The 13,119-nt window shown below is 38.5% G+C and overlaps 2 protein-coding genes across 2 annotated transcripts; both read right to left on the bottom strand.

Annotated features, from left to right (window-relative positions):
- Positions 1-2,401: 2,401 nt before the first annotated feature.
- LOC122296643 lies at positions 2,402-5,625 on the bottom strand. The gene is made up of 3 exons (XM_043106447.1): positions 5,569-5,625; positions 4,274-4,873; positions 2,402-4,183 (listed from the first exon to the last, which is right to left on the bottom strand). The coding sequence occupies exons 1-3, from the start codon at positions 5,623-5,625 to the stop codon at positions 2,402-2,404; spliced, it is 2,439 nt and encodes an 812-aa protein (XP_042962381.1).
- Positions 5,626-5,715: 90 nt separating this feature from the next.
- LOC122296642 lies at positions 5,716-9,027 on the bottom strand. Its single transcript, XM_043106445.1, has one exon. The coding sequence runs from the start codon at positions 9,025-9,027 to the stop codon at positions 5,716-5,718; it is 3,312 nt and encodes a 1,103-aa protein (XP_042962379.1).
- Positions 9,028-13,119: the final 4,092 nt, after the last annotated feature.

Genomic DNA, 13,119 nt, shown 5'->3' with positions numbered 1-13,119 from the left:
TAATTCTACTATCCCATAACCAAATTTTTTTGTTTATCCAAAGTCCTCATTGTTTACAAATAGCATTGCAATGTGCGTGAGGTTACAAACAAATCACAAAAGTTTTTTGTTCTATCTTTTTTATGTTTTTAGATAGAAGGCAGAAGTGTAATTTTTATTTTCTTAACGGGTTGACCCGTTAAGCAATCGTGTCTTAACGAGTCAACCTGTTTTGACTTGAACCCGATAATGCTAAATCCAAATCTGCTTTTATCATGTCGTGTTCGTATTGGGTTAACGGGTCGTGTCACATATTGCCACCCCTAGAAATTGGTTTGGTGCCGCTTGTAGGTTTTCTCCATTTGTTGGAATTGTCATTGGAATAGGAGCCAGTAGAATAGTGTCCCCCTCCCATTGAAGTGGATCTGCCCCCATAGATTTAGAGACTTTTTTTGGTACTGTTAAGGTATTCCTCTTGTATCTTTGTTAACCCATATGCTGCATTTAAATTTACAGGGTTTAACATATGGACCGGGATGTGAATTTTATCTTTTAAGCCGCTAAGGGAGCATCTTAGTTTGTGAGAATCAGAGAGGCCTCTTAAGCTGTTGGACAGAGCCTCAAACTGCCCCATGTAAGTAGCCACATTATTGGACTATTTCAACCTCGTCAACGTCTCCATAGGATCGTCGTATGTTGTGGCTCCAAAGCGGAGAAGTAAGGATCTGGAAAATACTTCCTAATCAGGACATAAGCCTCCATCAGTGGCATTTTGAACCCACACCAAGGTCTCTTCTTCCATGTGGTAAGTAGCTATCAATAATCTTTGAGGCAGTGGTGTTTGATGGAATTTGAAATAGTAGTTTGCTTTAAAAAGCCACCCAATTGGATTGGACCCTTGAAATGAGGAAAGTTCAATTTGACACCCCTGTAAAGGAGTTTGCGTGGATCTTGGTTTTCCAACTCATGGTAGAGTGGTGGTGGTAGAGGGGGAGGAGGAGGGGGAGGTTGCTGCTGTGGGTTGAAAAAGGTTCGGAGTATATCCTTAATTTCTTGGACATTCATTTTCAATACAAGTATATCTACTTTCACTGTAATAAATTCTTGTTGGTGGTTTTCTACTTATTGTTGTAATGCCTCATATTTTTGGTGTTTGGATCGGGTGTTTTCTGCCATTGGAGTAATAAGAGATGTTTGAGTGGAATTATGATAGATTGGTATGGCAGATGGTAGGGTAGGTAGGATGTGGATTGGATGGGATAATTTGGAGTGTTGGGATTTCTGGGTTGGACAGAAGCTATTTGGGTAGATTGGATAAGACCGACAAACAACATTCTTGAATGAACTAAAATACACCATTTTTTATAACAGACAACTAATATTTAAAGACTAAAAACGTTGCCATTCCCAACTCTTTATTAATGTGACGTCGTTTGCTTCAACCCGTGCCTCTGGACCCCAACTGCCAGTATTCAAAATCCCAATGGAAAGCCACCAAACAACTATCTGACCCCATGCGACTTTAAGACATGCCCCACGTGCAACATAGTTGACTTCCCCACATTTGGATTCTTTGGATCTAGGTCCCTCTATCCTGTCTCCATTGGCACTTGTAGCTCTAACGCCAGATCTGTCATGCACCCCTCCAAAATGCTACGAAAAATGTGGATTGTCCGATTCTTGCTATCAGGCTATATTTCAGAATTTCCTTATCAAGAATTATTGAGTCATTGACTCCAGAACAATGGGTTGCAATGCCTCTTTTTGTGGGTTTGGATCACAATCGTATTTGATAAATCTACTAGTTGGATTTTATAACCTCTATTGTGGTAGTCCTCTCCTTAGCTTAAGCCAAGAAATAATAGCTGGAATCTAATTTATTGGTTTCATTGTCCATTTATTTTTATTTATTATTGTATACATGGCAATTTCCTGTCAATGATTTCTTGTTAGCCTGCCCATCTTGGCCTCTTGTGTCCTCTCATTTGGTGAGGTTTGGATAATGAGAGGAGATGAGATAAGTTGAGATAAAAATTGAAAGTTAAAAAAAATATTATTTTTTAATATTATATGTTTGTTGAAAAAGAAAATGGGCCATAGCTTCATTATCGTGGGCAACATAACAATTGCTTAGTTGCTAGCAGCTAGTCCTACATGCATGCATGCAGACAATTTGCTCTTTCATAATTAAGAAAAAAACTATCAAGCTTATATTTTTTTTCCTTAAAAAAATTTGAAATTATTACGTCTTTAAAATTTTTTCTTTCTCGATATAGCTATAATTACTTAATTTGTTTTGTATGAAAATGTCAATGAGTAAAGCTGAATTTTCCAAGCGAAGAAGATTATGGATGGATATATTGAAAAAAGTAGATCAAATTCCAATCATAAACATATAATAGCATGAATAACGATAAAGTTACTACTTTTCCACAATCAATTTTGCATCGCCATAGTCGGCAGTGAATACGTATTGATCAACAAGGCCAAAATGAGCCATCAGCAACCAAACAAGACTAATAAGATGTCCACCTCTACTTACTTGTTGAGCATGAGCGTCTAGTCTACAATGATTTGATGCGTATGACAACATCTCCACCCACACTTTGCTGATTACCTTCCATTTCTCGATCCCCTCCAATTTTTGTAGCTCTTTGGCGAGGATGCATGCATCAAACAATATAGACTTGCTTTTATCTCCCTTTATATAAATAGGTTTAACATCTGTATTCACTGCGAGGAGGTTTTCACAAGCGTCCTCTTCCTTATTCTTTGGTCCTAGTCCCATTTTTCTAAAGAATCTTTTAGCCTCAGCACATGTATCTCTATATCTAATATCGCTAATGCTTGCCACATCAGACATCATAGTAGGTTTCATCACTAAAAAATATAGCATGTATTCTGAAATGAGCTTACTGATGAATTTATGATCGACTTGACTTCCATTATAGCCGAGTTCTTGTTCATCAGGTTGAGCTTTTGTCTCGTGATCGATTTCACTTCCATGATAGCAGAGTTCAGTAGCAATGTGCCAAAGCAGAAGGCTCTCGTCAAAGGTAACATTTTCAATATAATCTGTTTTTAGTGTTTCAAAAAGTACTACTTTTCCTCCGAGATTTTTTTTGCAATATTCTTTGAGAACGTAAGCACCTCTAGCTGAACTTATTTTCTTGATATGTTCTGGTTGATCTGCTTCTTTAGATTTCTGCAACAGTTCGTCAAAGATAAATTTCCATAGATCTTCTCTTAAGGGGTCTTTGGGCGCATATTTCAACTCATCTAGAAATTGCTGAGCACCCAATGGTTCAACCACATATTTGCGTACATGATGATGCAACAAATGAGTAGTCTTCTTATAAATGCCAAGGCACCACTGATCATTTTCTTCATTAGATTTTTTCGAAAGTTGCTCGAGGCAGTATGTTATCAAATTAAATCCTGCCACTGATTCAGACCACCTGCGAAGTAATGCTGATGTAGCTCTCTTTGAAAACTTGTTGCCAGAGTCATCCTTGCTACATGTAGAGCCCCTTGGACTCCTAAATTTGACATATCTACTGAAGACGGTCCAGAGTACAATTGGATTTGTATTTGGCTTCATGCCCTTGCATGGAGGTCTAGACCACCTTGATCTTTTAAATTTGAGATATCTTTCAAAGATGGTCAGGACAAATGAATTTGCATTTGTCTTGTCGAGAGAAGCTACAGTCCAATCCGAGAAAATGAGCTTGAAGATTGCTATTGCCTCCAGGCTCAAGGCAACGAGCAGCAGGATGTAGGTAACTCGAATATCAAAATTATTTAAACCATTCTTGCAGTCTAGAAAAAAGAAGATCCCAAGGGACACCAAAACTGAAGCAAAGGTAAGGAGGCGGAAAAAGTATCCTCTGCGATTATGCACTGCAAATAACTTGGTATAAAGAATTTCGTAGATGAAATTGAGTTCAACCTCCAACACTTCAAGCGCATCTTCAGGAGTTCTCCCAGTAAAACATACCCTGCTCTCCTGTAGATCCTTGTGGCTAACGAGATCAACAATGAGTCCCTTGAAGATTTTGAAGAAGTGGTAACCATATTTCACCACATCAAAGTCATCTAATTGCCGGTTGTCCGGTAGATAGAGAATACAATAGAAGGCGGACTTCGATTCTTTAATAATAGTATCTTTTATTTGTGACGTTGTTGCATGAATTCTAGCTAATTGCTTTGAAGAGAATGCCTACATGAAACTTGCGTAATCTGGTCCCGGATCTGGTTTTGTAAGCATGGATTCTCGAAATGTACCCCAACTTACAAGATATAAAGAGCGCGTCCGTTCAACATATTTGATGATTCCTACAAAGAAATTGAGGGAAGTTGGGAGCCATAGGTTGTTTTTCGGTAGTGTTTGGAGGAGGACATAAAACGTGAAGCCAACTTGGTTTATTAAGGAAACAAGGTGTCTTAGCCAGAGCTCATTTTCCTCGAAAGTACTTATGGTGTTTGGACCACCATGATGTAACAGCAGGAATGAAGCCCAAAATGCATAGACATCACTATTTTCACCGTGCTTAGAACTTTGGGTGCTGGTGATGAGCCCGAGAGCAAAGCTAGCTGCCCATTCAGCTAGAAAGTAGGATGACCAGACTAGCAGAATGACCAACCTATTTCCTGTGCGTTTTCTCATGGAGCACCCAAAAATAGAGTGATTTGCAATAAAAGGCTGATGAGAATTACTCCCCTGATATTCCATATCTCCCATGTCTTCCTGAGCCTTTCCGTAATGACCTCTACCATATCCTCCTTTTGGATTAAAGAATTGAACCAGATGAATATAATTGCAAGGTCCTATCGCGATTCTTTCTACTGGTCGACTTTTTAACTCGAGTGTAAAGTTCTCTTTCTTCGAGACAGCCTTGAAAACAAAAGAGAATTATAGGTAGGTAGAAACATATTTGAAATATTCGAATTGCAAATAAAAATAATAAAATTATAAGTGAAGATTTCTTATTTCCAGATCATGGATATTCAAAATTCGTTTGAAGTCTTGTTCAAATTGTAGGGTGTAGAATAAGATATAGACATGCACATGAATTGACCATTTAAAGTTGCTGGACTTTAACACTTACAAAAGCCTAAGAGAATAATGATCAATGAAATTATTAGTTCAGCTCCAAAAGCCTATATTTCACTTTCAAAATTTGAACTTTAAAAATACACACCTTATAGAGATTTAGGAAAGGCAACAAATGGCACATTGGATGAATCTCTTAATGCTACCTAAATGGATGTCCACCGTATCTCCCAAAAAAAAAAAAAAAAAAAAAAAAGAAAACTCAGTAATAAAAGACAAAACATATGCAGTTAAAAATTAATAAAGAAAAGCAACGTGATTTATATTCATCAACATATAAAAGCTAATGTTAAGAAAACTGGTATTGGTTTATGTCAAATATTGCGTGTGCTAAATTTTTTTTTTTTGAAATACTGATCTCATTAACCATGAAATAAAGGGGTACAATTCACAAAGGTCTAAAGTGACATAGATCCACTCGGCTACATCATCTCCCTGTGTACAAGATGAAAAACACAGCTTGGGCATCTCTAAACCTCATAGACATCTTCTACCATCACTGCAGCCACCTTTGCAAGCTGGTGTGCTGCCATATTTGCCTCTCTATGGACATGGGAGGCTGTCCAGTTGACACTTGAATCCAATACTCTTTTAGCATCTTCAATCAGACACCCCCCTAAGCTCTAGTCCACTGCTTTGCTCAGTAAACCATCCACCACACGCTTTGCATCACCCTCTAAACAGACCTGTTGTAGCCCTAGGTCTCTGCAAAATTCAGCTGCAACCAACAAACCATAAGCCTCACCATCGAAAGGAGTCCCTCTTAAAGGTCTTTGAGCTCTAACAGTGCCAACTACTTGTCCTTGGTAGTCCCTGACTATCACACCTATCCCAACTCTTCCCTCTTTTGCTCTAATTGCTGCGTCCCAATTAAGCTTATAGGAATTCTGCACTGGTTTGACCCACCTAAGTTCTGCTGATCCAACCTGTTTCCTTGTTCCTTTGTCTGTTAGAAGGGATTCTCTGAAGATGGATACTTCTTCTATGGCCTGTTGATACAGCCTAGTGGGATGGGTGAATCCTTTCCCATGATACAGCTCGTTTCTTCTAGACCAAATCCTTTTCAATACAACTGCAGTATCTTCAAGCTCAGTAGCATCTAAGTTCTTCACTAGCAAGGACCAGATATCTAAAAAGAGGTCACTATGGCAGGACATCTTCTGAATCTTTTTACAGCTTTGTTTCCACACATCCTGGGCCGCAACACAGCTCCACAAGGCATGACCAGATGTTTCAATGGCTTGGGAGCAGATAAGGCAGTTGTTGTCCTCTACAACCTTCCTTCTCTTCAGGTTAGCTAGAGTTGGCAGAGCCTCACTACATGCTCTCCACACGAACTGTTTGACACTTGGGGAGGTCTTTAACTTCCATATGAACTTCCACACATGCTTGGCTTGAGCTTTTTTTGATGACTCCCCCTGGAGATCAGCCTCCATCTGCCTGTGAACATGGCACCCACTCTTCACTAAATACTGGCCATTGGTGGAGAAGTGCCAGATCATCCTGTCTTCCTTACCCCCAGCACTGATGGGGATTGCTTTTACAGCTTCATACTCTTGTACAGTGAACAGCTCCTGAATGAGAGGATACTTCCATATTTTTAGATCACTGTCTATAAGATCACTTACTTTTTCACACTCACAGCCCACTGGTCGAGTAGAGCCAACTCTTTTTGATGGAAAGGATGTTAACCACCAGTCCTTCCAAATGTTGATATTGTGCCCATTACCCACTCTCCACACAAGTCCCTCTCTTAGAATTTTCAGACCTGCACACACTCCCCTCCACGCAAAAGAAGGCCTTGCCCCTAGTGTTGCATCTAAAAGACCAGTTTTTGGGAAATATTTTTGCTTTAAGACCATGGCAGCTAAGGAGGATGGGTTCTGTAAAATCCTCCATCCTTGCTTAGCAAGGAGAGCCAGGTTGAAGCTTTTGAAATCTCTAAATCCAAGACCACCAGCCTCTTTGCTGTAGCTGAGTTGGTTCCACCTTACCCACTGAATCTTTGAGGTATCCTCATTGTAACCCCACCAGAATTTTCTTATAAGTTGGTTCATCCTGTTTGTTATCGAGGTTGGCAGTAGGAATATCCCCATTGCATAAGAGGGAATGGCTTGTAAAACTGATTTTAAGAGGACTTCTTTCCCTTCATTTGACAGAAATTTGTTTTTCCAGTTAACCATTCTTGCCCAAGTTCTGTCAATGAGTGTGTGAAAGGTTGCCACTTTCTGCCTTCCCACTACAGCTGGAAGTCCCAGGTACTTCTCTAAGTTGCTTGTTGCTTTAACACCTGCTTGCTGCAGTATCTGAGTTCTGCATGCTGTCTGTGTGTTCTTGCTGAAAAGGATTGAAGATTTTTCTTTGTTTAGGACTTGACCCGAGGCCTTTCCATAGACTTCAAGGACTTTGAGGACACATGCTAGTTCCTTGGGTGTTGCTTGATAGAAGAGGATGCTATCATCTGCAAAAAACAGATGATTAACTGTTATGGGGCCTCTTCCAACAGGTGCAGGGGTGATCTGTCCAGCTTGTTCAGCTCTTTTCAACATTGAGGAGAGAGCTTCTGCACACATGATGAAAATGTAAGGAGACACTGGATCTCCTTGTCTAAGACCCCTCGAAGGCTTAAATCTCCTTTGTGGCTCTCCATTAACTAAGATGGAATAGGAAACTGAATTAAGGCAGGATTGAATGAGTCTAATCCATCTCAATGGGAATTCCATCTTGACCATTACAGCTTCAACAAAGCTCCACTCTATCCTGTCATATGCCTTACTCATGTCAATTTTAATTGCCATACCCCCTCTTTTTCCTTTCATTCTTGAGTTCATAGAGTGTAAAACTTCATAAGCTACTAAAATGTTGTCTGAAATGAGCCTACCCGGGACAAAGGCACTTTGGTTGAGTGAGATAAGGTTGTGGAGAACACCTTTCATTCTATTTGCAAGGGTTTTAGACACAATTTTATACAACACATTACAGAGGCTAATTGGTCTGAACTCAGCTACTCTCTTGGGGTTTTTCACTTTGGGAATTAGGGATATGTAAGTGTCATTAACATCTTGGAGGGACCTACTACAGTTTAGGACTTCGAGTACATAAGAGCCTACTTCCTCCCCCACCACTTCCCAATGCTTTTGATAGAAATGAGCTGGAAATCCATCAGGTCCAGGTGAACCCAAAGGATTCATCTGAAACACAGCACTTCTTACTTCCTCTCGGGTGAAAGGTTTAGAGAGCCAAGACTTCATATCTCCTGTCAATTTTGACTCCAAGCCATGCAAGCATTCATCAAAACCAGTGGGACAAGAGGTGGAAAATAGTGTGGAGAAATAACCTGTGAAAACTTCACCTATGCCTGCCTGGTCAGTAATTGCTCGCCCTTGTTGGTCCTCAATGCTTCTGACTGTGTTGGTTCTTCTTCTCTGAGAAGCCTGCTGATGGAAAAAGTGGGTATTCCTGTCACCAAGTCTTAGCCAGTGTTGTTTTGCCCTCTGACGCCACTTCATATCTTCTGCAGCCAGGGATGATTCCACTCTCTTCTGAAGTTGTTGCATTTCTGTTAAATGGGATCCAGTGCCCTTGTTCTGAAGGTGGCTTATTCTTTGTAGAGCCTCTGCTACATCCTTATGGTTGTTCTGCTGTGATGTTTTCCTCCATTGCTGTAGTGCCTTTTGGCATGTTTCCAATCTGTGCCTCATTGTGCAGCCTGAGAGGCCAGCTGGTCTGGTTCCATTCCACCCATTTGCCACTACAGTAGGACAATCTTCATGTAGATCCCATGCAGCCTCATACCTAAACCCTGGACTCCACCTTTTCCTACATTGGTTTGGGGACTGTTTGCTTATGTAGAGGGGGGAGTGGTCTGAATTTACTGCTGCTAGTGCAGTGCATGTTGCTCCTCTGAAAAGTTCTTGCCATTCCTTGTTAGCCATGGCCCTGTCTATTCTTTCCTTGGTAAAGTTCTCATCCCTTTAGTTATTTGACCATGTATAGAATTGTCCCAAGTGATGCACATTGTATAGCCCACATATCTCAACAACTTGTCTAAATGCTTCAATTTGGTTATATGGTCTGCTGGATGCTCCCTACTTTTCCTTTTGATGCAACACTTCATTGAAATCTCCTGCACATAGCCAAGCCACTGATGATTGAGGCTTTAACTTCTCAAGTAGCTGCCAACTGCTCTTCCTTTTAGTTGTCTCGGGATGGCCATAAAACCCAGTAAAATGCCATCTTCTGTCATTGATCTCTTCCTTAACCACTGCACTGACATGCCACCTGGTATAGCTGACCACTTGGACCTCCCATTCTTCCTTCCACAGCAAAGCAATGCCTCCACTCATTCCAATACTTTCAACATCAAAACATCCATCCATCTTCAGAATTCTCCTAATTACCTCCATTCTTTGTTTACTGCACTTAGTTTCCAAGAGGAAAACTAAGAGTGGGCCCTTTTCCTTAACCGGTTTGCTAAGGATCCTAACTGACCGAGGGTTCCCAAGCCCTCGACAGTTCCATACTAAGAGGCTCATTGTCCCTGGCAGGGCTGGAAACCAGCCTCTGCCATAATGTTACTGTTCTCCATGGAAACATTCTTCCTCTTTTGGCGTCTGGGACTAACATTGTTCACTATAGTTTTCCTTTTTAGACTATTTCTGGTTCTGCATTTGAGTGGTAGGTTTGTTACTTCTTCCAAGGCCCCGGCTCCCCCTCCTCCATCTTGGTTTAGACCCCCTCTAGCAAGCCTTTTCCATTTCTTTCCCTGTGTAATCTCAGTTCTTCTAATTGATTCCTTTTTTGTTTTTTTGTCATTTGAAAGACCTTCAACTGATTCTCCATTGGACATTAGTTCCTTATTACTTTCATTTAAATTGTTTTCTACTACAATCTGATCACCATTGGGCTCTTCAGTTGAAAGAAGATCCAACTCCATGCTAGAAAGAACTGTAGTATTTTGCAACTCAGATTCAGTTTTCAGAGATGTTACCTCGTGTTTGTGTTTTGGTTCCTGATCTCTGCAGGTTTGACTGTCCAGCTGTCTCGTGATGTAAGGTTCATCCATATGTCTAGTTGCTTTCCCACTGGTCAGTTTCACGCCCATAACGTCCTGCTTTCTACTGACCCCGTAGACTTTTTCCTGACTCTCCTGTTTAGTCAAATCTTGTTTTGGCGCCAAAAGGTCCTGTTGGATAGCATGGCTTTCTGGCCTAGCCTGCTCCTCTACATCTTGCTCATAGCCTCCCTGCTGTTGTTGATACTGGTTACCGCCCTTTGTGCCGCCGTACTTGCGTCCGTTGGAGGTGCTATTGTGCATAGGTTGAGCTCTGAGCCATGCACCAAACTGCTGGTGATCTGGTTCAGCACCTTGTTGTTCATAGCGCTGCCTTATACAGTTCTTCCCCTTATGAAATAACGTACCACACTGGAAACAGAAGCTCTGTAACCTCTCGTACTTAAAGGAGATCCAGACTTTTTGTTCATTAAAAATCAGCCACTTTCCCCTTAATAGAGGTCTGTGGAGGTTTACTGCAACCCTAACCCGAAGACATCTTCCCCATGCACGACCATCCGCTTCAACCTCTACTCTGATGACATGCCCGATGGATGCCCCAAGCTTTTCTCCCACTTCTTCTGTCATTGTGTCTAGAGGCAGGTTGTGCAGTTGGACCCAAAAGGGTTCATACCTAAACTTCAGACCATTTATGGACTCCGTGCCATCTAACTCTTGTAGCGTTAGTAAGCTTCTGTCATAAAACCATGGTCTACCGCTCAGCACTTTGTCTTTATCTTCTCTGTTCTGAAACTCGATCAGAAAACTTTGATCTCCAAGGTCCTTGAAACTAACCCATCCCTCTAGCCTCCACACTTGGGACATTGTTTCTCTGAAGCCCTCGCTGTTAACATTCTTTTCGGATAGTGCTTTACCCACTATGCAATGTTTTCCTTTTCTACTAGTATTCCTGAGATTTTCTTCTTTTACGTGGAAGCATTCATTTTCATCCGTAGATAGTTGAATCCTCTCCCATCTTCTCGCTAGTTCGTCAACCTCCATTCGTTACCTAAAAATCTTTGGACACTAAAACAACTGGCCACAATAACTGAAGCTCACAGGATGTGAGACCTGAAGCTTTTGGAGACCAAAAGCACTAAAGTTTTACTTTGTCTCACGAGAGAAGAGAAAACACTCCGGGGTTCTATCGAAAAGAAACCAGAAAGAAAGCTGCGTGTGCTAAATTAAAAGCATGGAACATGATGTGCCAACAAAAGGGGATTCTAGGGCCCAGAGTATTGGGAGAGATAGATATCAATTTGGTTTGGTTATAGGCATACAACAACCATGTTGACCTAAAATCATATCAATTTCATTTAGATTACTTTGGTTTTAGATAGTTGCATACTTGGTTTTTTATGATCCACATTTATAGTAATTATAAGACAACACTACAAATTAACAAGAAGCTATAGATAACTAGAGATTTCTAAGAATGGATCTTAAAATTCATTTTGTTTTGATCTAGATTTGGAAAAAGTGTCGATTTTGAAGAAATGGAATCTTGAAAATGACTCAAAGGCAGTGCTTTAAATCGGTCCGGTTGAGTAATAATTCATAATTTTTCCCGGACCGAACCAAACATCCATAGGGACCAGACCGGTAGTTATTGGTCCGGTCTGACTAAACTATTTTATTAATTTTTTCACTTTTTTTCATATAATTTAATAAAAATTATTTAAATTTCTAAGCTAAAATTAAGTGAATTATTAATATAGATTATGTAACTAACTCATTAATTTTACTATAATTATATTTATGATGTTGATAGTTACTATTCACTAATTTATACTTTACTCTTTAGTATGCATCATTATTAATAATGTTATATATTTTATATATAGTTAATGAATATCAAATAGTTTCATTGTACCTAGAGTATTCCTGCTTGCTTGCAACTTAGGTATTTAAAAGAAATTATCTAATTATATTAATTAAGTGTAAATAGTAGAGTATATATGAATGTATGATGTATTAACTATTTACATATAATGACATAAATCATCACATGATTTATGATTTATTATTAATTGATAGCTTATATTATTTTACATTTTATATGATCAATGAAAATAAATTAGATAAAAATTATATCATTAACTTTTATGATTACTATATAAAAAAATATAATAAATTATTAAAAATATTTATAATATATATATATATATATATAGGGTTTCAACCTGATTTGGTCTGAACTAGTCCAAAATATGTAGACCCAGGACCGGACCAAATGTCATCGTTCCATATATTTTGGGACCAAGACCGAAATCATCACATGATTTATGATTTATTATTAATTGATAGCTTATATTATTTTACATTTTATATGATCAATGAAAATAAATTAGATAAAAATTATATCATTAACTTTTATGATTACTATATAAAAAAATATAATAAATTATTAAAAATATTTATAATATATATATATATATATAGATATATATATATATATATATATAGGGTTTCAATCTGATTTGGTCTGAATTAGTCCAAAATATGTAGACCTAGGACCGGACCAAATGTCATCATTCCATATATTTTGGGACCAAGACCGACCGGTCTAAAAAATTTTAAGTTCTGGTTTGTATATTTGGAATATTTTAGAATTCTATAAATAATAGTAAAATTATTTAAGTTAAGATATTTTATTGGGTTTCATAAAAAGATAGAGAAAATTTTTTAGAGTTAATTTAAAATATTACAAATTTAAAATATTTTTAGAGTTAATTTTTTAATATAATTTTTTTTTTAAGTTTGAAAATGTTGTATTAATTTTGTATGTTGTTTTGAGGTTTATAAAAGTTATTTTGATTTTTTTGTTTGGATAATGATTAGGTAATGGTTAGATAAAAAAGTTAAATTTGAAATTGAAAATTATTTTGTATTTAAATAATGCTATTTTTGGATATATTTATTTTTTCGAAACTATTGGGGTGGGCGGACAGCCCCTATAACTCGCTTACATTAA

The sequence above is a fragment of the Carya illinoinensis genome, chromosome 15 (assembly GCF_018687715.1).
Source record: "Carya illinoinensis cultivar Pawnee chromosome 15, C.illinoinensisPawnee_v1, whole genome shotgun sequence".
NCBI lineage: Eukaryota > Viridiplantae > Streptophyta > Magnoliopsida > Fagales > Juglandaceae > Carya > Carya illinoinensis.
This window is presented reverse-complemented; position numbering and strand designations above follow the sequence as displayed.

Coding starts and splice junctions, on each gene's coding strand:
- LOC122296643 (XM_043106447.1), bottom strand. CDS start 5,625: ATGGCAGCACACCAGCTTGCAAAGGTGGCTGCAGTGATGGTAGAAGAT. Junction 4,874..5,568: donor TGGTAGAAGATGTCTATGAG/GTTTAGAGATGC, acceptor TTTGTTTTCAAG/GCTGTCTCGAAGAAAGAGAA. Junction 4,184..4,273: donor GGACGCGCTCTTTATATCTT/GTAAGTTGGGGT, acceptor TTCTCTTCAAAG/CAATTAGCTAGAATTCATGC.
- LOC122296642 (XM_043106445.1), bottom strand. CDS start 9,027: ATGGCTAACAAGGAATGGCAAGAACTTTTCAGAGGAGCAACATGCACT.